Here is a 27906-nt window from a genome sequence, read left to right as displayed (position 1 = left end):
ACAAATATGCAAAGTTATACATACATAACCAACTAATAAAAAGAATTCTATTTTTTACTATAATCAAATCAATTCCTTACTCTGAAGAATGTTGAACAATATATTGACTTGTTGTATGTGCTTCCAGACGGGAATGCCCCCCTAAATAAAAGTTTACAATACCTGTCGATTACATCCCCTCTTGTCAACATTTCTCCATTCACACCAGATAAAAGGGAATACAAATTTAAACAAAAGGGTGGTTCCTCCCAAACTATATCATTTGTAAACCTACAAAGTAAACAAATCACAGATTATTTTTACAAATTTCTTTTTGATAACCTTAGCCCAAATATGTAATCAGATATGCATATATTATACTTTACTATTCAACTATTTAATTTACATACTTTATTTCCTCCAAGGCTTTTAACAAGTACGCCACCTCTTCGTCTTGTTTTTTTTTCTTGGAAGACTTAAATTGCTTCTTCACATACTATGCATATAAACAAAAAAGGCAATTAGATAATCCATTATATCTAACAAATTGCAAAGAAATTTGCATATATCGTCTTACAGCAATTGCTTGTTTCCTCATTTTGTCATATTTGGCAAATATTTCTACATCCTTGTCTGCCTCTTCATTAGATTTATCTTCCATTATTTGTACAATATTAATTTCTTCTTCCATTTCCTCCAAACCTATTTTTCCTTTCCCCTTGCCCACAACAACATATTCTTTGACAAATTTTTTTCCTTCTCCTATACTTGTAACTTTTTTCGCAGGCTCACTTATATGTATATTTCTACGCTGCCTCTTAGGTAAAGTTTTGAGCCACAATGGACTATCAATTGGAGTATCCCTGTAATCATAGCGACTCCTGTCACGTCCTCTCCTACTTCTTGTTGTAACACCTACAACTTCAATTTGAGGATTGTCTACAGGCTCGCTATATTGAGATTCCATGCCCTTTTTTTTCAACTATTTTAAGTAACTCTTTCACCCTCTCCTTCAATTGCATGTTCTCCATTGTTAACTCTTTATTTATGTTTGTTTGAATAATGCAATTACAACAATCCTTATTAATCTGCCTTCCTCCTACACTCACTTCAATTTGTGATGCCTCCATTGTATGTGGACTGTCATCAACGCCAGCAAGGTTCTCAACCAATGATCTTTCATCTTGGTTAGGAATTAGGTCAATCACAACCTGTAAGAATATTAAACCACATGTTAAAACCATACTTTTTAACCAAACTATAGTCAAAGTATTCTAAATTTACCTCTTCAGATGAAACTTGGTTAATCATTTCTCTCACCTTACTAATATGTGAAGGAATATTCCTCCACTTATTTATTCTGGCTCCTTTTATTTTGTATGATTTTTGGATTGGAACATTCTCCAAAAAACCATGCCTGATTCACCATGACAAGGGTTAACTATTTTATAATTATTCGCAAAATATTAAAAATTTTTACACAAATTAAACACTTACTGCCAAAAGACCAGCAAATCCCTTTAGGTAAGGGAGGTTGGTGTCAGCATGTTTTCTCTCAATTGATGAAAATATGTCCCCAATCTTAGGTAATTGTGGAGCCATAAATTCATGGATTGATTCAACCCAGTTGAATCTATCAAGATTCTCAAAATCATCTACTATATCTATAAGACTTAACGGGACCTTATATGTACTAGAAGAAAATAAGACACAAACAAATATATACAAAATATAGAATTTGCAAAATAATAAAACATCATCTTCGCCTTCAACGCGATTGCCATAAAATTTAAGCAACTCCTCAATTCTTGATCTAGTAGCTTCTTTTTTGTTTGAGAAGTAAGTTAGAAAAAGGTCACTGGATGCTTTAGCTGAATCAATCGGAATTGAAGCTCCTCGGTCTGCAATACTGAGCAGCAATGAAACGTCTCCTCTTGTGAAGCAAATCGGAACACCTGACCAAGTTAAATTATTATTAGAATTCTACCAACACATACAAAAGTATTAGGAACACCGTGGACATGATGCAATGTCATATCAAGCACTGATACTCCATCGTATCAGGCCCACGTTGGGCCTGATACGATGCCGTATCAGCCCCACGTTTAGCAAAAGCTTAAATTTTACCATACAACTACTTTGTAATTAAAATACAAATTTATAAATTGTACCTGAGAATCTAAAGGTTTGACTACTTGAATCCCAATTTTCAAATATATTTACCAAAATCCCACGGATGTGCTGCATATCTTCTATGTCCAAAAAAATACGAAAGGGTGACTGTTTGATCAGCACTATGTGTCGGTCATGTAAAATAACACCGCCTCCATGCGTTCCTTTCTTCGTGGATGGTTGAAAAAAACTTTTAAAGTGACCGAGGACACTGTTCCAATGCAGTTTCTGTCCAACATCAACTGAACCCTATACTTTATAAAAATAAAAAAATTGAAATCATACTAGTTCAGCTTCTCAATATCACAGAGTTTGTAAAATGATAACCTTTACAGCTAATTGATGTGGAGAGGATGATGATTCACCCGATCGACGTCTTTGCGCCATTATGATACTAGCTGATTAATGTAATGTAAACCCTAGAATCCTTCACTAATGGCTCACGAACACTCCTGGTTTTTAATTAAACTGAAATGCTAGCTAGATGGCGCTTGAGAAAAACTCGAACTGATGGCTCACGAACACTAAACTAGGGTTTCACAAGACCGAACTGCACTCGCATGTCACGAAGGAGGGAGGTACCCTAATGATTATTTTTTTTTAATATCTAAGTTTTTTAAAAATGTGGTTCGGATGCCTGGGAATTGATGACTGATCAGAGGTGTTGGTTGGCGGTAGGGTTATATTCGGTAATATACATCACTTACCTGCGCCTTTTGGTAAATACAAAACCGTGATGCGCTTTTTGGTAAATACATTAACTGTAGTACGCCTTTTGGTAAATTACCGTATTATTTTCCCTATCCTCATTGGTTGTATGAGTACTCACTATTAATGTGGAGCCTCCCTTTGATGTATCTACCACGCAAATTTTTAAGGGTAAATTGCCCCTAATTATATGCATACAAACTTAACTTCTTAGATTCTTTCAAAATTTATTATATTTAAATTATAATATAATATATAATATATTATATATATATATATATATATATATATATATATTTGCATGACCAATCGATTAATATACTCTATTCTAATTAAATAATAATAAATTTTAAAAAAATTATATAATCGATTGATATATTCTATTCTAATTAAATAATAATAAATTTTAAAAAAATTATATAATTATTTTTTAGAACAGAATTACTTATTATATTTTATGGATATAAAAGGTTCAAAATAATAAAATATAATTTCTTTTAATTCAGCATCATTTAATTAGAATCGTGTACATCAATCTGTGTAAAAATAAGAATCATATTAAATTTAATAAAAAAATATATTAAATTTTAATTTAACTATGTTACATTAAGAAAAATTATATTTTATTTTATTGTTGTTGTACCTAAAAAAACCAAATAAAGATACTTAGATAAATCGATGGAATTATTGGACAATTTACATAATTTTAAATCGGTTAGAAAAACAAAACAAAAAACAAATAAACAAACAGGATACGCCGGATCAACGAAAATTCAACCAATTGGGGTCTAAAATGAAATTTTCTGTTCGTATTTATATAAGATTATATAGGTTACCTGTAGGGACGCTCGGTTCCCCATCCGACTTCCCTTCACCTTCCTTGATTTGCTTATCCGAAATCTCGCGCTCGAAGGTAATCTCAGTAGTGGAATTCTTAAATGATCGCCTTCTAAACGCCTCCTCTTTGTTTTCTTTTATGCATTTTTGAAAATGAAATTTGATTCGTGGCAACCGATCTAGGTTTCTCCCAGATACGACTTTGTAGATCTTCTACCCGTGAGTTTTGCCATCTGATCTGTTCTGTTACGCATTTTCGTGCTTTTTTAGGTTTAATCAGCGTCGTTCGTTGATCTTCGTGGAGTAAATCAGAGGTTTTGGGCAATGTGAGTATTAAAGCTTGAAAAATTTTCTCGAGGGATTTGCTGAGTGAGTCCGAGTTGATATTTTCCTTAACAAAAATGTTGTCTGATAAGATTTGTAATAGCTCGAAGGTTGGCCTTCGGTTAATGCAAACAAAAACTTTTGTTCAGTCAGAGAGAATAATCTGAAAATTATTTGTGACTTTTCTACTTTTCCTGCATGTGGTATTGAATGCTATGGAAGCATTTGGTATTAGTTGAGCTTATTTCCAGTGATTTCTCAGGTTTATTGTAAATAAGTTCATTAAATTGGAAATAATATTTGATTGCTAATTTTGGAAAGGAATTGAAAATTTCTATTAATCAAGAGTGATGACCAAGGGGAAGTATGCTTTCTTTTTTAGTTATTATTTTTAATAACTATCTCTTATGTATATCTTTTTTGGTGAAATATCTCTTGTCTTTGTCATTGCTAATGTCTTTCTGATAGTTACGGCAGAAGTAATACACAAAAATATACGATAAATCAATTAATTGTCACCCGCTTCATAATAATACCTTCACCAGCATTTTGTTATTAATTGGATCATAATGATATATCAGGCTACGCCAGCACCATAATAATACCTTCACCCTGCATTTCGTTCCAATGGAATGATAACTCATGTTTTTCTTAATCTCGCCTTAGCCTTTAGTATTGTATAGGCTTTTTCTTGACCAATCCATCAAAAAGTGGAACTGAGAGAAATTCTGTCACCCCTGAAATGAATGATTTTGATATTCTCCATGGTGGTGGTCTAATGGACATGTTACAGAATTGTCAAATAACCAATTATTTTTCTTATGTATAACAGATTGCTATGGGCTCAAGATTAAGTTTTATGCTTCTGATGCTGGCAGTTAGCTTAGTCTCTGTAAATGGCAGAAATGGGGTTATCTTCAATGATTTAGGTAAGCTATTAATATGGTTTAGCATAGACAAAAGTTAATAAGTTTTTTGTATTTCTTTGGGTATTTTACAAACCATAATTTGTAGTTTCATGATTTCCATCAATGGCTCATGACTTTCTTTTTATCTCGTTTTATGGTCGACTATGTTTGTTCTAAAAGTTGCAGTTCTCCAAAAGGATAGTGGAGTAGAAAGTCAAAGTGATGTCAGAAGAAACCAAAAATTTTGCACACTTTGTGAAGATTATGCTTCCCAGGCTTTAAACTACATTGGCAACAATGAAACTCAAAGTGAGATTCTTAGTAGACTTAACAGAGTATGCTCTCGTTTTCATTTTTATGAGAAAGAGGTATGTTCGTCTTATGTTAGAAATTAACTCTTCTGGTTAATTATTTAGTATAACCAAGGAGTTCATGCCTTCTCGCAGTGCAATTCATTGGTAGATCAGTATGTGTCATTTGTTTTCCTGGAGGTTTCAAGAATAACTCCTGAGCAATTATGTGAAAAAGTGAATCTCTGTGGGGAGGAGACTGGTCTTTTGAAACTGCCAAAGCAAGAGAATACCTGCAACCTTTGCCATATTGTTGTTGTACAGACTCTTATCAAGTTGAAAGATCCGGATACTCAGGTTAGCATTTAATAGGCTTACTAGGCGATTGTGATAGAACACACTGCTCCTTATTCCACACTATCTTTAGCTGTTTTCCTTCATGGCCAGAATATATTTGCTGTGTGATTTCTGAAGTGGTATGGATTTTATTCCACTGTGTGAATGTTACTTGTTCCAGCTTTTATCTAGTAATGCATCACTCATTGTGTTTGTATTTTATGAAATATTATGATTGGAATTTCTCACCTAAATGTTGTACTACAATCAGCATAAATTACCATACACATTTTCAAGACATGCCAACTTATTTCAAGCTAGCATTTATACGTAAATATATAATGATTTTATGCTTGAATATGCTATTCTCTCCTATTTTATTGTGGTGCCAAATATATTTGTTTCCATCAAGGTGAATTAATAATCTTCTTCCAACTGGTATTGTATTCCGAAGGAAATGAGGGAACTAACAAGCTTTAAGAAAACTCCTTTTATTTGTATAAAAAGCTTATCTGAACAGAAACCATTGGCTAAAGAATGAAAAAAATATTGTGCAAGTGAAAAAGAGTCGTCTTGATTCCATGGAAACACATTCTCACTATTTACCAGGAAACATTCTACCCTGGATAATCCTTTGCATCCTATTAAGATTTGAGTTGAAATATCTTATCCATTGGTTGTTTTCTGAATAGAATTTTTGTAGTAGTATTGCTGAGATGTCATTCCATCTAACTGGAATTCTAACTTAAAACCACACTGTAACCCAAATTAATTGTTCTAGATTCTAGGACATCTGAAATTGCAAAATGCAAAACACAAAATACAAAATGACTATTCATGGTCACCTATAAGAGCCTTTTTCTACAATTCAGCCCTATTCTAGAAACTCTAAAAAATGCTTAAATTTTATGTTCCCTACTCCTAACAGTGTGATCCTTCTATAATTAGTATTTTTATCACAATATCAATCACTTGTGTTTTACAAATTTTCACAAATATAGCTCTTTTAGGAGGCACTGAACTAGTTGTTAGGTTTTTTACAACTTTGATAGCATATTGTTGGGAAGTCCTCATTGTTTATGTACACTATCCCATTTTCGCTGGTGTGTTGAACCTTTAAATGGACTGTACTTCTAGAGTTTCCTATTATACTCAAATCTCACAAACTACTGAATACAACTTGATATTCTTCCAAAATTTCAGCTTGATGTGGCAGACATTCTTCTTAAGATATGCAGTTCATTGGGAAATTATGGTCCACAGGTGAGCATTTCATTGTTTATATGCTTCAATATTTCGTCCGAGTTAAACTTGCATTAATTTATGAATTTTTATGGTGATTGGTCCTACTGTCCAGCCAAAACTAAGTTTTGAGATTGTTCATTAACTAAGCTTTTACTTGATAGCTATCTCCACCACTAAAGTTAGTTACGACTCCAACCGTTCTAAAATGCAATTCCCTGCTGTGTTTTAATTACAGTGCCAGATGTTGGTCTTCAAATTTCTCCCGCAAATCCTGATCGATGTCCAGACATTTCTCGAGACAACAGACATCTGCACTGCCATACACGTTTGTGAAGACAATGAACATAGCACTGGATCAATGATTGCTGATGCTTGATCAATGCAATAAACCAACACTAGATCCATGATTGTTGATGTTTGATCAATGCAATAAGCCGTATAATCACGTATTTTATGATTGATTATGTTGGTGCCTAATAAATTTCATGCAACTCCTTTTCTGCCTGCGATTAAACTTGATGAATTAGATTCAGTTCGTAGTCATTTATTATTTTGCTTGTTCTTCATTTTGGGCGCCACTGAAAAACCAACAATATGTTATTCAACTGACTCTGAGAATAAACGGTTATTGAAGTCCCCACGGATGTGATAGTAATAAAATACTTTGAAGTTAAAGTTATCAAGTTAATATAGGAAACTCTCGTAATTTGAAAAGGCATGATGAATACATGATCATCATGATTGTGCTAAAATTGTTATTGTCAATGCATTTGTTCTTCTTCCGATGGTGAGTTCATTCTCTAGTTGACAATTGTATACGATAGGATCATCAATATGGTAATGTGGATCGCAACTAAAGTACCTCTTCTAGTAGACACGCTCCTTTGTGTATTCTAGGGTGATCTCGTTCACCCGAGCGTTCCTCATCGCCAACCCCGAATCCTTCATGTATTCTAGATACCTGTTTAGGTAGATGTGTCTTTTCAAATAGTTTAGGTACACCTTCAAGTGGTCACATTTTCACACTCCTTAAGCAGTCTAGGTATCCCTTCGAGCAGTTGACAACTCTCCTGGTTATGATGTTGTATTCTTTAATTGAGGTGTCGGGTTCGAGTATTTTCCTATGCAGACTCTTATCAATTAAGTGGTACCGTTTATTCAAAAATCTCTTCGGGGATTTCTGATAAGGGGTCGTTTCGGTGGTGGTGTCGATCACTATAAAAAGTTTACCCATACAATTTTTGTCCCCTCGGATGGGTCTAGTGGCTAGCATATGAGGTGTTGCCACAATGAGGTTTGGGGTTCGAATCTTGGCAAAGCCGAGGTAAATACCTCCCTTATGTGTTAGTGCTGGGGGCGAACGTATTCGCCTTTTGCCACAATGCCTCTTTTTTTTTTTTTCAAAAATTCAAGTGACCTTTTCTAATTAATCATCTTCAATGTATATCATTGGATTTTTATCATTGCATCTCTTCGGATGGTTGATCCACCATTTTGAATTAGTTGTAAGGTTGAGGAGAATGAAGATTTGTTTTTTTTTTTTTAAAAAAACTTTAAGATAATATTGCTCTATCCTCCTCTAAAATGCAATTCTCTTACTAAGAGCATCTTAAATTTAGCAAATTATTCTCTTATTAACTTGAAAATCTACTACTTGTGAAATAGTTCATCCAAATCTTTACTTAATTATATTGATTACTAAAATCATTTTCAAACAAAGAATTAATTAATTTTGCTACCAAGAACCTCTCTATGTTATATGAGTGTATTGTTTGGTGTGTATCTTAATCATGAAACATTGGACATCGTTTTTTTTTAAATAATCAATCAAGTACATAGATTATGCTCTATTCTAACATTAAAGACTAAGAAGCCTCTACAAATGTATTTGTATTTGTTAGCACATCATTTTAATTATATCAAAGTAATCATTTGTGAACTTTATAAACATCATTAATTAAATATAGACCGATAAAGTAATATGCAGCTTGCATTTGAATTTGAGCAGGAAAAATGTAGTCCCCACGTTACTTGATGGAAACTCTCATATAACCCCCACATCTTACTTCATTTTTAAAAACACCATTCCATGATTTCAGTTTATCAAAAATAACCTTATTGTCCTCAACTATTAATATTTTTAACGCCACTGTTCAATTAAATATTACGACGATGTTGGCGATTGAGAGCGTACGCTAAGAATTTGAAATTACCAAAGAATTTTAGAACTTTGAGGAGTTTTATGAAAAATAAACTAAAGTACGAGGGATGGGAATGAAATTTTCCTAAATCCAAATTCAAATCGGGCGAGATCCAGGCCCCCATAAGCGCCTCCGTTCGAACTCAATAAAACCGCTCCCTCCATTCAAATTCTTTCTTCCTCCCTCCCCACCGAAACCCTAGCGATCTCTCCCTCTTTCCCGCCTCCTCTCTCCGATGGCCATTCTTGGCTCAGGAATAGCGTCGGATGGATCAGCCGCTACTCCCAGCTCTCTGCTCAAGGTACGAAATCGGATTACTTCAAGATTTGAAATTGGGGTTTTCCAACTCTGATATTGCCTCTGCGGCTCTTACCGGTTTGAAGGAGGACGGCTTCGATGAGTCGAAAGATGGGCCGAAAGAAGTCAAGCTGCGAGATCTGGAGTCGGTGCTTCAGGTCCAAGGTCTTGTTTTGTTTTTCTCTTTCCTTGTTTCTGGATCGGATCTGTCGACCTTGTTTTGCTCGAGTATTTTTTACCCCCTTCTTTCGTTTAGCAACAATTTATTTATTTATTCTTGTATCATGCTCTCTGATCTTTGCAAAATGAAAAAACTTCTAACCCTGAAATAAAGATTGCCATATTCGCATGATACTTTCAAGTACAACACGTGCTCATTCGAGTACCTGAGAAAACATGAATAATTGCCGTAAGTTTCGAGTCCGATTAGAAAATGCATGCTTGATTTGTGTTGCAGCCTGCAGTCTGCAAACGACTTTGTGACGATGATTTATCATTTATTTACCTGACTGTATTAGCTTGCTATATCTACAACACGTCCAAACTTTTTTTATAACAAGTATCACTGTAAAAAATGGTTTATATTTGCTTATTAGTTATTGCAATGAACAATGGTTGTATTATTTTTGACAAGATATATACTAGTGCAATTGAACTACAGTTTCATTTATTAATTATTACGACGATCCTCATGATTTGAATTTTGTTTGTTTGCTCATACAATCATGGATGGCTGGTTTAAAATTCTCTAAAATCACAAAACAAATCTGTTTTTCATTCTGTCCAAGTTTTAAGATTCAGGATGACATAGGTGAAGGTTATGCGTCCATAGAATGATGCATGAAGGTCATGAGCCCATAGAAAGATGAAGGTTGAAAATGACCTTATTTTTATCTTTTGAAAGATATGCTTTATCATCCTGTTTTTTACATTTACTGTTTGAAATCTTTAAAGATGATTGTTTTCTGTTCCAGAAGTTGGGAACCAACCTTCAAATTCGTCAACCATAAATGAAGCCAAGGTACTTCGATGCCAACCAAAAGAAGGAAATTCGTTAATCTCAGTAGCTGCTGAATCATTATTTTTGGATAAGCTTGCATCAAAGAGTACAAATGATAGTTCAGCTGAAAAAGTTTCTTCTCATCTAACACTGGGTCCTCCTGAACCTAGTAAAGAGTGTGAGCAAACTAGAGTTAACATTGGCCTTGGAGTGGATCTCAATTATGATCATCCCTCACATATAGCAGAATACGATCCATTTAATCCCTTCAAGAAGTTGGTAGAAATCAAGTCTGCAGATGCTTCTGAGTGTGGAAGTACCACAGGTCCTATGGAGGAAAGCGAACCTTTGAGGAAGTGGAAACAGATGAAACAAAATGGCTTTCTTTCATATTCACACAGTGGCATAGCAGTGCCCAAACAGAGCAGTCAGCCAAGAAAGAGAAAATCTGATAGAAGTCAAAGCAAGAGTGAGTTTTCAAAAAAAGAGCAGATTAGTAGGTTCGCAAATCTTGCTGCACCAAGTGGATTACTTTCTGGATTAAATCCAGGAATAATCAACCATGTAAGAAATACAAAGCAAGTTCACTCCATTATAAAAGCTGTCGTGAAATCAGAGAAACATGATGGACAAATTCGGAATAGAATTAGTGACCAAGTAGGTAGAGGGACTAAAGAAATTATTGGCAGAAGGAAGGATCATATTCACAACAATGTTTCAACATCTACACATAATCCATGTATTTCTCCAAGCATGGAGTATCTAAGTAAGGAGAATGAAACAGAGATGGCTAAACACAATTTTCATCAAGGAGCTTGTGCAACTTCACAGCTGACCTCTGGATGCGAGGATGATGCACTAACATTGAAACTCTCATCAACTGCTACTTTGGTTTCAGAAATTGCTAGCAGCGGAGCACATGATCATTTTTCTGAAAATCAGCAAAATCTTGATTCTTTGTCTATAGAAGGTAACCATTTATTTTCATTTGAGTGTTGGAGTAATGTTTGATAATATTGTAGTTTTAAGAACCTTTAACCTGCAACAGGGAATAAAAACATTTATGAACTAGTAACAATTTGTAAAAGGTACAAATTACAGTAACTCAAAATGAGATAGAATGGTATAACACTATTTAATATATTGTATCAAACAAGCAAAAAATTATTCAACAATACAAAGCATATCAAATAATTAGTAACTTAAATATCTATAATCCTATAGCACCCTAAAGAGTGATTTTTGCTCCTTATATGCAAGTTTGATGAAAACACAATTCTATAAAGATATGAATGTGATCTGCTTCTATAGATACAATCATGAGAAGAGTGACATGTATTTCAAGTACATATTTGAGCAACATGACTATAGAGTCAATTTTGATTGTGTTGAGCTTATCACACCTCTTTGTCACCGGCTTATTTTTAGCACTACTTGTGTGGCACTTAGACAACTTGTCCCCATAAAGTTGCTAAGTGTAACTTGCTAGAGACTTGTATAAAAGAAGATGAGAGGGATTGAGAGAGCTTGCAACTTTAGTAAGTAAAGAGGGATTTTTAGTTTTGATGATTATTACAAATGAAGGAAAGGAAGGTATGTATGGGCATCCTCCTCTCAAATAAATGGTTAGGATATATTTGATCCTTTGGTGTATATTATATGTCTAGAATGTTCCTTAAAATATTTAAATATGATTCTAGAGAAATGGCTAAAGTAATCCTAATCAAGGATCTAGAAGAAAGACCATGGGCCAAGATTATGGGTGAAGAGGGTGGGCCAAAGAGTAAATCAAGAATTTCTCTTGCACTTGACATACAATTCACTCTCGTAGCACTCAGAAGATTTTCTTTAGATGTTGCATATGATCTTTATGCGTCGTGCTATACAATACATAGTTTGTCATCCAAGCATATTACCATAGAGTGGCTGAGATTGGGGTGACTGAGTTTATTCGTAAGGGTGTAAAAAGTGACCAATGCATTTGTAAGACCAAAGGGCATAATTAAGAATTCAAAAGTGTCATATGTTATTACACATATTGTCTTGGGCTCATCCCTTATTGCAATTTGCATTTGATGCTAGCCTAACTGCAAACCTAGTTTGAAGAAGTACTGAGGCTTCCCCAACTGATTAAGAAGTTCAACTATTAAAGGATAAGGTACTTTTTGATTAAAGAAAATTTCTTTTCCCAAAACCTATTAACTATTTTTGTTGATGTTAGGAGTAGGCTATATAGATGTTTAATTTATTTGTTTATTATATATATATATATATATATATATATATATATATATATATATATATGATCTTAATTCTAATATGCTTTTGTTGAATGATGATAATTGGATGAAAAGAAGAAAAATTATTAGCATAAAAAATATCTGATCCTTTAATGGGTATGAGGATGGATATCCGATCCCCGATGGGTATGGGGATAGAGGATATAGAATCCGACCCGAACTCGACCCATTGTCATCCCTACGTGGAGTGACCCATCCTTGTTCTTTTGAAATAAAATTGGCGTGTTAAAGGGAAGGATGAATGTAGCATAAGTCTAGTAAATTTGTAGTTGTTTCCACAACTCAACTAACTCAGAAGTTGCATGCAATAAGGTGCCCTAGCTGATGGATTAGTACCTAACTTTAGCTTGATCAGGTAATTACCTCATGCCTGAGTGGAAGCTTATTTGGAAATTCTTGAGGCATTACATCCTTGTATGCTTTAAACATAGCTTGGATGGCCACTTGTATGAACTGGAGTTGGTAAGATGTTTGCATCATTCAACTTTCACATAGTGGCAAGGTAGCTTGGATTTGTCTTCAACTCTCACTTGAATCGTGATGTTGATAGCACCTTAAACTCTACCTTAGCGGCACACTTTGTCGAAACCACACATGCCTTATTTTCACAAATGTACTGAGGGAGTGACTATTAATAGAGAGGAATTGCAAATGCTAGTCGAAGAACTCTAATACCAACCACTACATGGAAGTCATTCATGGGAACGATGTCTCGATTTTTATTCCATTGTCAGCTCTAGCAATCTTGAGGTTTAATCATTTGGTCTCACTTTCAACAATAAAATTGTCAGTTGCTCTTGTATTTGGCATGACTCATACTTCTTTGCCATTAATGGTTGCACATATGAACATGAAGCCTTTCTTAGTTAAGGAATGAGTTATGACTTTGTCCTTGAGAGCACTAATTATTTGAAGTGATTCCATGTCAGCTTAGGAGCCTTCATCTTAGAGTTGACTTCTTCATACCGGCTTATCATGACAATAAGGGTGTTATGTTCAGCAGATGTAATTGACCATGTGTTTCAGTGTTAGTTGAATTGAATTGCTCCTTGAGTTCCTTATTGAAACTCTCTTAAGTATCTATTGAGTGAAGACCTTTACTTGTATTGCCAACTTGCGACACAACCATAGTTGCACAATATCTTGTAAGTAAATGAATGTGCCATTGATACTTGAAGCATCATCTAGTATGCTCTTGAATTTGAAAAATCTTTCAAGGTTATTTAAGAGAGTATCGACCTCCTTGGCATCGTGGGTACTTTTGTAGATAACTATTATTGTCATTAGGTTAGTGTTGCTTTTGTTAACACTTGAATACCTTGAGCTACCCTCACATGTGTGCTTATGACCTTTCTCATGTGTGCGTGCTTCCACTTCTACCCATAAGTCTTGCAACTCTTGCTCTACTAACATCGTAAGTCCAACGAGCTCCTGTGCGATAGCTTTTAGATATACATGGTAAGCCTTTTTGCAATTGACGATGACCGTCTTGGCAACAACACCTTACTCACCACCCTCCATCTCTATGCCATCTACACTTTTAGTGAGATCTCTAATAATAAACTTAGGAAATATCTTCCTCAAGCTATCAAATACTAATCTCTCCTATAGTGGGTTGCACTTTAGAAATAGCTTGCTCCAAGTTAGAAATCCGAGCTTCAGTAGCATCCACCTCCACTACCTTAGTCTCGCTGCCCCTACCTTGTGTGTGTTGCACCTTTAGTGCACGAAATTGATTTCCCAAGGTCTCAGTGTCAGATGCCTTTGCTCCTAGAAAAATGCTTAGATGCTTGATGGTGGCATACTAATTGTCACGGGCTTGTATTAAGCACCATCCACCCATGCAATACTTAGACAATTTGGCCCTACAAAGTTGCTAAGTAAGCTTAACTTGCTAAAAACCCAAACAAGAGAAGTAAAGAGAGATTGAGAGGCCTTAAGTCTGTAGTAAGTAAAGAGAGTTTTTTATTTATAAGGATGATTACAAATGAAGAAAAGAGAGTTATTTGTAGACGTCCTTCTCCCAAATAAATAGTAAGCATCAATTTAATCCGACAATGCACATTATGTGTTCAAAAAGTTCCCTCTCCTAAAAAATATCTAAATGTTTTCATGATGAGTAATGTTAGAATAATCCTGAACAAGTTAGAAAAAAAAATCATAGGCCTCAATCTCTCTTGGCCAAGAGTGTGGGTCAAAGAGTAGATCAAGAATCTCTCTTGGGCTTGAAAATTGGTGGGCTGTGACATCTTGGTGTCTTCAAAACGTTGATCTTGGTGTAGATTGAGTTGAGAGTCACAATGTAATAATGAAAATCTCCATTGTTGGTGTGATCTCTTTTGTGTTGTCTTTGTTGTGATTGTTGTAATTGGAACATTGGTGCTTGACCTCATATTCCTTATATTGCTGAATAGTTTTTGCAGGTTTAGTGTGATGGATTAAATCATATACTATTACTCTTATCTTATTTGGAATTATTATAATAAGTATTGTTAACAAATTATTAATGGTTTATGTGATAAAAATTTAGTTGTTACCAAATAGATGAAACTTGGATTGGTAGCTTGTACTTAGTGAGCTATCTCTGAATTGCTCCATCACATAGTTAGCAAGCCATGCAAAGTTGAATGATTTATGAGTTAATCTATTAAAAGAAAACTTTGCCAAATTGTCTACATTTGAACAAACAATGTAGCTTTGAACTGTTTGGTATACCCATCTTGTCAGAATGCATTTTTTTTTTCTCCTTCATCATTGTCTACATTCTCAATAGTATAGCATTTTATTTATAATTTTAACACTAGAATTACTATTACTATGGATCACTTGCACATCAATGTCCAATGAGATCAGAAATCAGAATCTCACCTAAGGAATCAGTCACCTTGCTCAGTTGTGCTAGGAGAATTCCTCCATATCTGGACAAGTAATAGTCAGTTTCTAGTTGGGCTTATCGACTTACAATAATTACTATATAATTTACCATGGTTTCAGTTTACTGGAAACGCTTGTTATTTTGCTTGGTTTGAACAAATGCAGAACTTGAAATATCTGATTGGTTCTTTGGATTTTTTTCAACAAAAGCCCATTCACTGATATGAAAAATCTGGCCCTGCACCACCATTATCAGGACATTGTCCCAAAGCTGTGGTGGTTGTTTTGATCACCATTTCTGCTGGCGAAGCTCATCTATATAGGATTACCATTAAAATGGAATAACGTTTACAGCATTGACTGCAATGAAAAATAAGTGTTTTTTTTTTCAAGTATTGCTGATCAATGCAAAAAAGAAATAACAGTGTTAATTGTGGAACACTTATAATAGTATCATTACTAGTAACTAATAAGAAATGATTCATTATTCATTTATTTCAAAGTTCTCCAACAATTAGAATAGTGAGCTCTTTATATCCTGTATTTGCTGAATTTTTATTGATCAATAAATATTTTCCATTAAATTTTTTTTCTCTGGTTTGTGCTTCACAGCACTAAGTGTGAATGATACTTAAAATTATGTGCCAGAGCATTTGGTTTAATTTGATACCACCAAAACTAACTTGACAATGATTGCAGCTGCTAAAATTGCATCTCAGTGGTTAGACCTTCTTCAACAGGATATCAAAGGGCGCCTTGCTGGTAATAGCCTCTTTAATTTAAAGTATTATCAGTTGTTGATCACTATAACTTAGTTATATATCATGTTTTGATTTTGTATGAAGCACTAAGGCGTAGCAAGAAGAGGGTAAAGAATGTCATACTGACTGAACTACCATACTTGATTTCCAAAGAATTTGCACCCAATCAAGAAAATGAACCTCATTCTTCACAATCATCTGAGTTTGCTTGTTCAACCAAAGAGATGCATGTGTCACGTTGGAAGTCACTTTTCAGTCAGATGGATAGAGCACTGTCTGAAGAGGGAAAACAACTTGTGAGTGTCACCTTCTCTCTCAATTCTTATGCAATTTCTTTTTGTGAGATGTGTAGTGTTAACTGTAGCATGTGAAATGATCAATTGCTTTAATTTTACATTCCCATCTAAGGTTATCGTTTCTATTCCCCTTTATGTTTAAGATGTTAAGAGTTCTTTCATTTGCTACCCTAGATTTTGATAAGTGGTTTTCAATATATATATATATATATATATAGAAAAATAAAATTTTACCCATTACTAGATAACTTTTCCACCTTTTTTAAAATCTGAACTCAATTTAGAAAATATGAAAGAATCGGGGTGCTTGGACGAGTATCCGGGCGTCCGGACTTGTGAGGGTCATCCAGGAGTGTGCAGGGTAAGCGTGTGCAAGGTAAAAGTTATATACATATCAAAAGTTGCGTATTTGTCACTCCTTTTGCAGTTTTAATACCAATCAATGATTTTAAACATGTAAAGGTTAGGGTTAACTAAGCTACCAAATTACACAGCCTTAGTGTGGCAAGTCTTTAAATAGATTGAGTATAATGCAACAATTTTTATAGTTGAGATAAAAACAACTTACAAATTAAAAGAGATTATCTTTCATTTAATTATTTTAACTCAGATTATGATTTCCCATCTCAACTATAGATAGGTCATTATCAAACTTTTCCACAATTTTTCATGGAGGAAAGGTCATGGTAGTTGTTTCCACTACGACGGTTTGTAGGTCAAAATCTCAGTTCAACTTAAATGGAGAGTTAGATTTCAGTTTCAACCATTGTGTAATTCATTCCTATTTTTTCTTAAACTTTTTTATTTGAACATTTGATTTCAAAAATTTATTCTTCACTCTCATGGATCTTTTGTCGATATTATTTGTCTTGTCCTCCAGGAGAATTGGTTAAAACAAGTTCAAGAAATGCAACTACACTGTGAGAACGGTCTTAAGTTTGTCGGCTCATCCGTTTCTTCACATTTAATTTCAGCGGACAATCCAAGGTTTGCTTTTTAAAAATATTTAGCAGCAAAACGTAGATTACTAATGCACGCATCAAAACTCCTATATGTACTTGCCAACCAAGTAAATAAAATGAAGTTTCCTTTGTAGAACTTGTAAAATTTTCATACTCATTAAAAAGACGGTAGTATATTGATACCAATTTTTGTTTATATATTTTTAATATTCCATAATCACATTCATCCTATTAGGGTAAGAGAAATTGTTCTTTAGCATTCTTCATCGAAGATAAGATGATCTATATGGTCTCGGTTGCATGTTGTAATATACAGTTTGTGGGATCTATATGGTATAAGTGGTTAAGTTTGTAATCAAGATGGTCCAAATATATGATTTAGGCAGTCCATTATACAAAATATATGGCCAAATTGTAGTCAAATTAAAATGATCGAGTCAAAATAGTCAAGTAAAACTGATATAATAGATAATAGTGAAATTTTCCTTTAAGGTTTAAAATTTTCTTTTTATAGAGATTGTTTATATCAAAATATTTAAAATACTGCATGGTTGATCCAAACTTTTCTCTTTGAAATGGATTGCTTTGATGATTACTTTGTTATAAAATATTGCCAATGAAAATATAAATAATCATGAACTGTTGTGTATTTTTATAAATATAAGTGCTCTCGGATAGGCTTCAACTTCTATGATACATCGCCTAAGGAAACATTAGTTTATGCTAGAGTTGAAAGATGCATTCAAAGGTTAAGTTGATGGGCCTTTTTTTTTCCATTTGTTTGATGGGAAATTTTGTAATCTTGTCTATTAGCCCTTCTGATATATACAGAATCTGATTCATTTGCCTTCTTTATTTATTCTTGTTTATGATTTTTTGTTTCACAGTAAATTTAATACACCTGAGGCTTTGGAGCTTAAGTATGCGGTGTGGGCCGCTGCAGCTTCCATATACTCTACCTGCAACTTAATCACGAAAACAGATAAGTCGTGAAGAACTACTTTCCTCGATCTTTTCTTTTTTTCCACCACTAATTAACTATTTATATGGCGCACACATCTTGTGTGCGTCAATTTCTATAACATTTTGTGCACAATCAAATTACTAAAAATTAAGTTGCCAGTAATTGTGAGTTTTCCTCAGAAAGCTAACCATGTGATGATCCTATCTTCAAGTCGCAACCAGCGTTAACTTTGTGATGTTATTTCCTTATAATCAAGATGCTTACAAGAAGCATTGTACTCTGCTCGAGTATCTCTTGGGAGACCAATTTTATGATTAGTTGCTTGCAAATCATCTGTTGTTAGTTACGTTGCTGTATTATTGTTTTGAGAGCTTAGACGATGACAATTGATTTTCAGGGAAAAAAAGGAAGCAAATCTTATAAGATAGTGTTCTTGGTGTTTGTTTTATTCCCGGTGAAAGAGTGAATGTTCTATAGTTTCTAATTATTCCAAAGGTACCCCATTTATAGAGGAAATACCTTACCAGGCTCATCTCTGCTTGAGTCGTTCAGGCGTGCTCGCCGTCACTCACCCATTGCACTACCTGCTGCATCCTCTGGTGCAAAACTTAAATGATCCGATGAGAATAAAAGAGACTAAGGGCACTTTTTCTTTTTTTTTTTCCGGAGAAACACTAGTCATTCATCAGACAAAAAACAGTCGTCCCTCGGAGGTTACAATCTTAATAGTCGGGCAAAAATAAAAGTTCGTAATGCTTCGGACTAACTTCTTATTTAGACATGTCTTCGATTAACTCCCAGACTCTGTTTTTTTCGAAAAGTTGTTTCTTCAACCAATCAAAAGACTGCAAAGACGGATTATAATTATGATCAAATGAAAAGATCTCATGCTTGAAGACAATAACAAGTAAAAAAAGAGTCCAAATAATAATAACTACCAAGCAAACAAGTATTGTCCAATAAACAATACTCATATTGGGATCATTGTGAACACCAAATGTCCTATGATGAACCCTAGAGTCCACTGATCATCTTCTCATCCTTAGCTGGTTGTCCAATATAAATTGCAATACTACTGATGGTTGAAAACATGAGCACAACTTCAAAAAAATATACATGGACCTCCCAATCAACTTCCATAAACAATTTGTTAATTGGGCTTCCGTTTGAGGAATGAAAACATGTAACATTAACCTTATCTCTAGTTAAACTTGGTAAAATATTGAGTTCCACTCATGCTTGATGAGATTTTTTTATAAACAAGCTTGAACTTGTTTCTAAGCTTGGTGACATAAAGAGACAAGCAAGAAGATAGTTGAGCATGGTTTGGCTCAGATCACTTACAACTTTGTTTGCCCTTTCCCCATCTTCCTAATAGGAATGCATTACTTGGAGCTTGTGCTTGTTGTTGCATTCCAATCTCAACTATCTATATTCTATCATGCTCGCATTCATGAAATCGAGAATATACAACTCGTGTATAGAGCATATAGCATATTTCAATTGTTATTAAATCAACTCTATATATTCTTTCTTCTTCTTCAGAAGAGGAAGAAGAAAGACAAAAAAAATACAATCAGCTCTCCAGAAATCCTTTTCAATATCTTAGATTTCTAGCATTTCTCACTGCTTAATCACAATGTCAAGCATTGCAGGTAAATCCAAGCATAAAAAGGAAAAGTTTTTTTCAGCAATGAACCCTAATCTTAAGAAATGGTAATCCCAATTCCCTACCCCTATTCCCAAACAGAGAAATATATATCAACTACGGAGTTATGATTCTAATTCCCTGAAATCCTCTTATTCCAAGCGAGTATTAAGAGAACGACTAAATCCGAAAACACAACAGATCTGCTACGAGAGCAGAACATGAAGAAAACTTGCCAGCATGATAATTCCTCAAGGACAACTCTGAACAAGTTCTAATGTAAATGGATAGCAAAGAGAAAAATATTCGATCGAGGATATTCTGAACCTGGATGAGCCAGAGGGCGGTGACAGTGGCAGCCACACCCCAGGTGGCTGCGGCGGTGACGTCCGTTGGTTGCGGTCGGAGGCGCGGCCGGAGGAAGTTGAACAGACCTGATCCGGCGGCGGCGGCGGATCCAATTGCCATATCTGGCCACAGCCAAAACGATCGATTAGGTGAGAAGAGGAGAGTCTGCATGGAGAAAGGTTGCTTTTTCTACGGTCATCCAGCGATCAAGAAAACCAAATGGACGGCTCACGTAATTAACGAAAAAGCACACTATTCTTTTATTTATTTATATTTTTAGGAAATGATCACAAGAAAATAACAATTACATATGTAATGTTTTTCGTATAATCAAAAGTAGCTAATTAATTGAAATAAGTAGTTTTATGAAAAAAAAAATTAGAACACCGCTTCTCTCTTAAAATAATAATAATAGTAATAATAATAATAATAATAATAATAATAATAATAATAGATTCATTATTTTAATATCCTCTAATATTAATATCATGATAAATATAAGTAATCAGATAAATCTTAAGTTGTTAAGGATCGATCTTTAACTATCCTATCAAAATCACGTGTCTATCATCATGTACTATGCCCTGACTCGCCTCTCTCTGTAATGATCATATGGCACTGCTCTTTCAATTTTTTTTTTTTTTATCATATGATATATCAACCCGTTGAGAAGACACCATTGATCTCAAGGACATTATTCAACATTATTAATTTTTACCATACCCATTAAATCATTGGGCAAACCCATTAAATCATGAATTGATCGCTAGTTGTATGAATATATAAGATAAGTTCGTGTGTATTTCTTGGGGTAATGATATAGTTGTTAGGTTCTTTAAACAATTAATTAGATATTTAATGATCGAATCCCAATTAGTGGCCAATAAATACTTTCTAATTTATTATAGTAGTCGATGGAAAACTTGTATAGAATTGTACTGGTCAACTATAGGATTAGTTAGCTTGAATAGTTGAATAGTTAGATTAATAAATCGTAGTAGTTATGATTTTATAATTGCTATCATTGTTGTAGCAAATATAATTTCATAGTTACTATAATATAAACTTATCTGGTTCAATAACCGGGTAATATGAAAATGTAATGGTTATAATTACTATAGTAACTATGATTCTGTAAATTGTATAACATCCTATTTGTATAATTGATTGATCAATTTATGATTTAATATGCATTTGAAGATAATTGTATCATTTTACCATAAAACTAATAAGATTAAGCACTCTATCATGATCTCATATGATGATAAAAAAAAGTTGCTGTTTTAATTTTTGTCCTAATTTTATCCTTTATCATTAAATTTAATTTACTTTTGATCACTTCGTTATTTCAAAGTTTTATCTTTAGGAGTTTTTTTTTTTTTTGATAAAAAAACAAAAAAAAAAATTGTATTTGATATAAAATTTGCCCAAGGCACCTTTCTTCAAAATGAAAATAAATAAAAATTTAAAAAATGTAAAAAAGATTAAGTGCCTAGGTTATTTAGGACCATTGGTATGATTTTTAAAAATTATATATATTTTGACATTGATAAATATTTAGTTAAATGTCCAAAAAAATTAAAAATATATATATTTTGATATGATTTTGAAAAATTATATAATATATTTTCACACTTAACAGAGTTTTTTTTTTGAAGCTTAATTAAGTTCTAAAATGGAAAAAATAATTTCCAAATTCTCACTGGGAACTAAAAATAGTTTTAATAGAGGCTAAACATGCTAATGCACCTTTAAGATACCAAGTATGGAGAACTAATGCAATATCATATTTTGATCAATATTTAGTATCAAATATAGTTGGATGCTTAAAATTATCATTTAGGAATAAAGTTGTGTCAAAATATATTATATAGTTTTTGAAAATTATATCAAAGTTTTAAATTATCCTATGAATCATTTATTTTATTTTTTGGTGCTCAACTAATTTTCAAAGGGGCTTGACAAAATAATAATCAATTTTAGGTGTTTTTAAGGAGTACTTACCCTTTAATTTGCAAAAATATATAGCTAGTGGACCTTTAATCGAATTATCATTATCATAATTCAGCAAAATTTAATGAGCAAGACTCTTGGTTGCACTTTTGTTATCAATCTTAATTAATATTATAGCTATCCCTAGGCGTAGCAAAGACGATTGGCGTGTGATATTTCTGGCACAATGGTCAGAGGTCGATTCTTAGGAACTGACGATCTGAGATTTATCTCATCATGCGCCTGATGCTTATATACCTGTTATCAATTTTAATGTAACGAATCTATATTTTTTAATTAATACTACAGCCAGCCTTGAATGAGTGTGTTTCTTCCACTTCTAGATTCGTTTGCTTCCAACTAGGAGGAAACTCGCCCGACCGTGAGCATCAATGCTTCCTCCGTTGAACACTCGTCGTTTCTGCTCTGTGAAGGTCCAACCTAATCATACCACTGTGAACCGAAAGAATAGACGAGCATGTGGTTCGAGCTCTTGATGGTCACTATGATGGCACAGTGTCATATGGGGGCTATTTCTTATTAAGTTAAGTAATTAATTAAATATTTGTAGTGGTTTATGATCGGAGCCTATCCTTGTTGTTTAAAGATCGGGGTAAAATTATAAATTATGTCTTAATTTTATCTTCCGAGCACCGTTTCTTTCAAAAAGAAATTTTAACATCATCATCATAGAATATATACACCTATAAAAAAAAACATAAAAGTAACTCATTTAAAATGTTTTCGTGGTGCACTTTTAAAAATAAAACCATTAATAATATCATCATAGTCAATATTTTTCAAAATATTTTTTTCAATACATGAAATTATTAATCTATTTTAAGTCATTGTGGTCCTTAAATAAATTTTTATTAATTTTAATTTTGAAAAACTTCTTTTGGTAGATGCTATTGTCATAGGTAATCATTACATTTGGAAGCATATCCATTGTTTTTAAAAACTCTAATATTTGATTGGAAGATTATTTTTTATTTATTTCATAAGATTCACTTGATAACATTACTTACAAAACTTAAGTTATGAAAATATATATTTTACATCAATATCAGAAGTGTTACCATCTTTTAAAGTATTTTCAAGATTTACATAAGAACTCATCAATTTATCATCATCTAATGAAATTAATTTTGCAACATCATACAAGAACTCAAATATAGATTCAAAATATTGCAACGGTTCAAACCTACTCTTCAATTGTCCAAGAGCAATATCGACCACTAGGATAAAATACTCTATTTGAAAAGATTCTTCCCATGATTGATTTTACCTTTTAGGCTACATTTGTATGAGTGTAATGTAATCGAGCTTGTAATGTAATCAAATTTGTAATGTAATGTAATCTTTATTACATTACTACGTTTGGTAATATAATGTATGTAATATTTGATTACAAGGGTGATTACATTCTTTTGTTTGGTATCCATTATTTTTTATAAGGAATGTAATTCATATTATTATAAAATCACAAAAATATCCTGCGACTTCTACCGACGGGTCACCGCACCTCGGCCGATGACTGGTGACGACGACGGCCGACGATTGACGGTGGCGATGACGGCAGGCGATCGGTGGCGACAGTGGCCGGCTGCGGCGGCGGCAAGCGACCGACGACGGTGGCGCCCGACGACAAGCGGCCGACGGGCGGTCAACTAATTAGGGGTATATTCGGCGTTCAAATTTTGGTTAAACAGTGACCTCGTAATGTAATCGAATTATATAGTATTTGTTTTGTAATCAAGATTACAAAACTTCACTACCTTTTGTAATCGAGATTACATTACATTACAGGTTTAAAGTTAAAACAAACAAAATAATCAGTCTTGTAATGTAATCCTGATTACATTACAAGGTAGATTACGCCCTACCAAACGTAGCCTTAGTGTTAGTAAACCCATCAAAATGTCTCTTTCTACATATTTTACATTTTGTAGGAAATATAAGCTCAATTTCCATATCAGATTATACATATTTTTTTTTTTGCATCAATCATAGCAGAAGTAAAATCATTTTTTCTTTGTTTTTTTTTAAAAAGGAAACAAGACTAGACAATTATTTTACAACCACATTAAGACACAAATTCTCTGACAGTAATAAGTAATGAGCAATAAACAATAAGCAAAGAATAATAAAACATTATATGAAGAATTGTTTTGCAATTCGAAATCCATTTATATAACACTTTACACAGATATCTTATAAGTTTATATAAAAAAAAATACAATAATTCAATTGTTAAGGAGTGAGGATCTTATTCGTGCAATTAAAGACACAAGTAACTATAATTGTAAAGAAAAAAAACTAAGCATACAATTGTGAGCATAAAACACAGATTACTATAAGTAACTTCTACCAAATGGGATGAGTAATGCAATCAAGCATTAAAAAATCCTTAATTTCAATGGAACTTTAAAAGTTGCACAAAGGCAGAATAAAATGTAGGGATAACAAATACTTCTATTTGAATCTAGATCGGTTAAGGATTTTGACCTCAGAATTTGGGAAAACTTTAACACAATAACTAATAAACACTAAGGTCTAAGCTAAAATGTATTTGTTTTTTATATCTAAGTCAAACATAAGCATCAAGGGCAACAAATAACACAGAAATTAAAAAATAAATATTACAAATATCAAAATACCTACTTTATGATAAAAGTTATAAACTATCAACCAACTCCAACATTAAATCAGACAATATTCACTGAAGAAGAGGGATCAACAGATCACAACCTCAACAAATACACATCGATATTTAAGTAATCCTGAATTAAAGCTAAATGCAAGCATATCAATTATGTCCAACCAAACCCACAACAACAATTCAATTTAATCAGAAGCTATAACTTATATTTTGATCAAATTGAAAAAAAAAAACTGAGAAGTGCCAAATAAACTATCTCTGAAATGACCATCAAGCCTTTATTTTGATATGGGTAATAGGGTATTAGGGTAAGAGCTGAGAGCATGAAACCAACTTTGAAAATACATCGACACAATAGCAAATAACTAAAGACACTCACAGATGCAGTTTTTTATAGCAAATTATAACCATGAACAAATACCACATTATATATCTTGTTCGTATGGCCACAACATGCAGGAATTAAGCTGTAGATTTCATAAAAGCATTTTCACAAACACAAAAGCCCCTAAAATAAACACAGCCAATAGGGTCTTGATCATAACTTGCAAAACTCTAGAAACCAAACAGAAAATTCGAGCTTCAAAACCCCAACTCTAGAAACCTAAGCGAAAAATACCAGAGTGTCATCCAAATCCAGAATCCAATAGAAGAAAATCATGGTCTCCGACCTCATATCACCAAAAAAACACAGGGAACCAAGATCCGACCCTAAATGACCAAAAGAAGCAACTAACCCCAGAAGAAACCGATAGAATGGGAAGGAGAACTCATAAAATTTAGCAGCCATTAGGGATCAGCAAAGCTCTCAGCGAGATTACGGTCTCCGGGAGCACCGAACGAAGCCTGATGAGCAGATAAGGGTGAGAACCGAGAAGATACGATTGCGATTGAGAAGCCAAAGGGGTTCTCTTCACCCTCGCCGCTCTCTCTCTCTAAACCCTAAACCCAAATTAAAATCTCCCCCGCCGCTCTCTCTCTCTCGCTCCCGCCATCTTCGTCATCCGTCGTCCGTCGTGGCTGAGCGACGCCCGCTGGGAAAGTTTCACCGGCCTCTTCAATCTCACAGCTGCTGCGAAAGCTTACCACCTCTCTCCATTCCCAATGGTAATTCGTTTCATTTTAATTTTGTTATTCTCCACCGTTATAGCATACATATATTAGAAAGATTAATTCTATAACGTGCAGGGACGACAACGCCTACAAATGTCTACAGGCTACACTCACGTCTATGCATTAGCTGCTACACGCTATAGTTGCTACAAAGGTGAAGCAGCCACTTGGTAAGTCGGTTTTATGGAGACAGGATCTCCTGGACCACATTTTGTGGTACAGGGGATGCGCTATTCGTATTTGTGATCAGATCGTGATCGTGATTCGGCTGCAAATTGTTGCGATCCCTTCCTAGGTTCATCCCCCCCCCCCCCACCAGGTTATAATTTTTGTTTGGAGCGGACGGTCGGAGGCCGCCTGGAGGACAACCTCACTCAGCGCCCAGTAACCTGGTCACTTATCCACCACCGGAGGCATTCGGGCGGCCTCCGGCCGCCCGCTCCGAACAAAAACTATAACCTGATGGGGACGGTAAACCTAGGAAGGAATCACAATAATTTGTGACCGGATCGCGGCCACGATCCGACCGCAAATACGAGTGGCACATCCCCTGGACCACAAAAAAGTGGTCCAGGAGATATGTGCTCGTTTTATGGTAGATAAATTTTCTAGCAGATACTACCCCTACAAATATTTAAGTTCATGTATAACAACTTGGTAAACAAATTATTTGAAATTATTTTTTACTGATGCATCACCTTTTCTTCACTTCTAAACGTTGCAGCAACTACTTCGCAGCAAACTGTCCTTGTAGCTGCTACAACTTATAGCAGTTAACTTGGAATGACGGTGGTAGAAGGAAGGAAGGATTTATGCTACGACGTGCAAGGCCGACACCTGCTACAAACCCTTGTAGCCGCTTGGACTTTGCTTTGTTGCTACTAGTTATAGTTGCTACTTCGACAGGCAACTGCTACACCTTGTAGCAGCAAACTCTGCATGTAGCTGTTACAATGTGTAGCAGCTACTTCGATAGGTAACTGCTACACCTTGTAGCAGCTAACTCTCGATGTATCTGCTACAACTTGTAGCAGCTACTTCGATAGGTAACTACTACACCTTGTAACAGCTAACTCTCCATGGAGCTGCTATAACTTGTAGCAGCTACTTTGACAGGTAACTGCTACACCTTGTACTAGCTACTTCGACAGGTAACTGCTACACCTTGTAGCAGCTAACTCTCCATGTAACTGCTACAACTTGTAGCAGCCGCTTGGTAAGTCATGTTTTTACTAGCTATATTTTCTCGCAAATATTAACCCTAAAAATACTTGCTAAAAATTATTTAAAAATATTTATGCTGCTGCAGTGCCTTTGCTTTGCTGCTACACGTTGTAATAGCTACTTCGACTAATAACTGCTACTCCTTGTAGCAGCTAAATTGAAATGATGAAGCTGCTACAACGTGTAGCAGTTACTTCTTTGTTTACGTTCAATAAGATGTTACTCTGCATTTTCAACCAATAATAAATAGATCATATCAATCTCCATTTTTTATTTAGATCAATTAAATGAGGTTCTACATATTGTAGAAGCAATTGCAGCACGTTGAAGTAACTAGTCGTCAGAAGCTGCTACACGGTGTAGCATCTTGTCAAGAGTAGCTGCTACACTGTGTAGCAGTTACTTCTGATTAGTTGCTACACTTTGTAGCAGCTACTCAAGAATAGCTGCTACAACGCGTAGTAA

The 27906-nt window shown here is 34.2% G+C and overlaps 3 protein-coding genes across 9 annotated transcripts; 2 read left to right on the top strand and 1 right to left on the bottom strand.

The window, feature by feature from the left end:
• The first annotated feature begins 3640 nt into the window (after positions 1 to 3640).
• On the top strand, positions 3641 to 7342 carry LOC122001898 (prosaposin-like). 7 transcript variants are annotated; one of them, XM_042556877.1, is made up of 7 exons: positions 3641 to 3772; positions 3880 to 3915; positions 4853 to 4949; positions 5115 to 5296; positions 5375 to 5575; positions 6758 to 6817; positions 7035 to 7342. In XM_042556877.1, the coding sequence occupies exons 1-7, from the start codon at positions 3653 to 3655 to the stop codon at positions 7173 to 7175; spliced, it is 837 nt and encodes a 278-aa protein (XP_042412811.1). In that variant the 5' UTR covers positions 3641 to 3652; the 3' UTR covers positions 7176 to 7342. The 7 variants fall into 7 exon arrangements, with proteins under 7 accessions (XP_042412811.1, XP_042412810.1, XP_042412813.1 ...); XM_042556876.1 differs by having other exon boundaries at positions 5109 to 5296; XM_042556882.1 differs by lacking the exon at positions 3880 to 3915 and adding an exon at positions 3967 to 4022 and having other exon boundaries at positions 3679 to 3772.
• A 1817-nt stretch (positions 7343 to 9159) lies between these two features.
• LOC122001897 lies at positions 9160 to 18900 on the top strand. Its single transcript, XM_042556875.1, has 7 exons — positions 9160 to 9301; positions 9384 to 9462; positions 10272 to 11267; positions 16171 to 16233; positions 16317 to 16528; positions 17409 to 17515; positions 18378 to 18900. The coding sequence occupies exons 1-7, from the start codon at positions 9236 to 9238 to the stop codon at positions 18481 to 18483; spliced, it is 1629 nt and encodes a 542-aa protein (XP_042412809.1). The 5' UTR covers positions 9160 to 9235; the 3' UTR covers positions 18484 to 18900.
• Positions 18901 to 19075: 175 nt separating this feature from the next.
• LOC122000306 (ubiquinol-cytochrome c reductase complex 6.7 kDa protein-like) lies at positions 19076 to 20633 on the bottom strand. The gene is made up of 2 exons (XM_042554757.1): positions 20430 to 20633; positions 19076 to 19299 (listed from the first exon to the last, which is right to left on the bottom strand). Exons 1-2 carry the CDS (start codon positions 20619 to 20621, stop codon positions 19225 to 19227), a joined length of 267 nt encoding a protein of 88 aa, XP_042410691.1. The 5' UTR covers positions 20622 to 20633; the 3' UTR covers positions 19076 to 19224.
• Positions 20634 to 27906: the final 7273 nt, after the last annotated feature.

The sequence above is a fragment of the Zingiber officinale genome, chromosome 7A (genome assembly GCF_018446385.1).
Source record: "Zingiber officinale cultivar Zhangliang chromosome 7A, Zo_v1.1, whole genome shotgun sequence".
Taxonomy (NCBI): domain Eukaryota; kingdom Viridiplantae; phylum Streptophyta; class Magnoliopsida; order Zingiberales; family Zingiberaceae; genus Zingiber; species Zingiber officinale.
The sequence above is the reverse complement of the archived record's forward strand: the minus strand, read 5'-3'. Positions and strand labels throughout refer to the sequence as shown.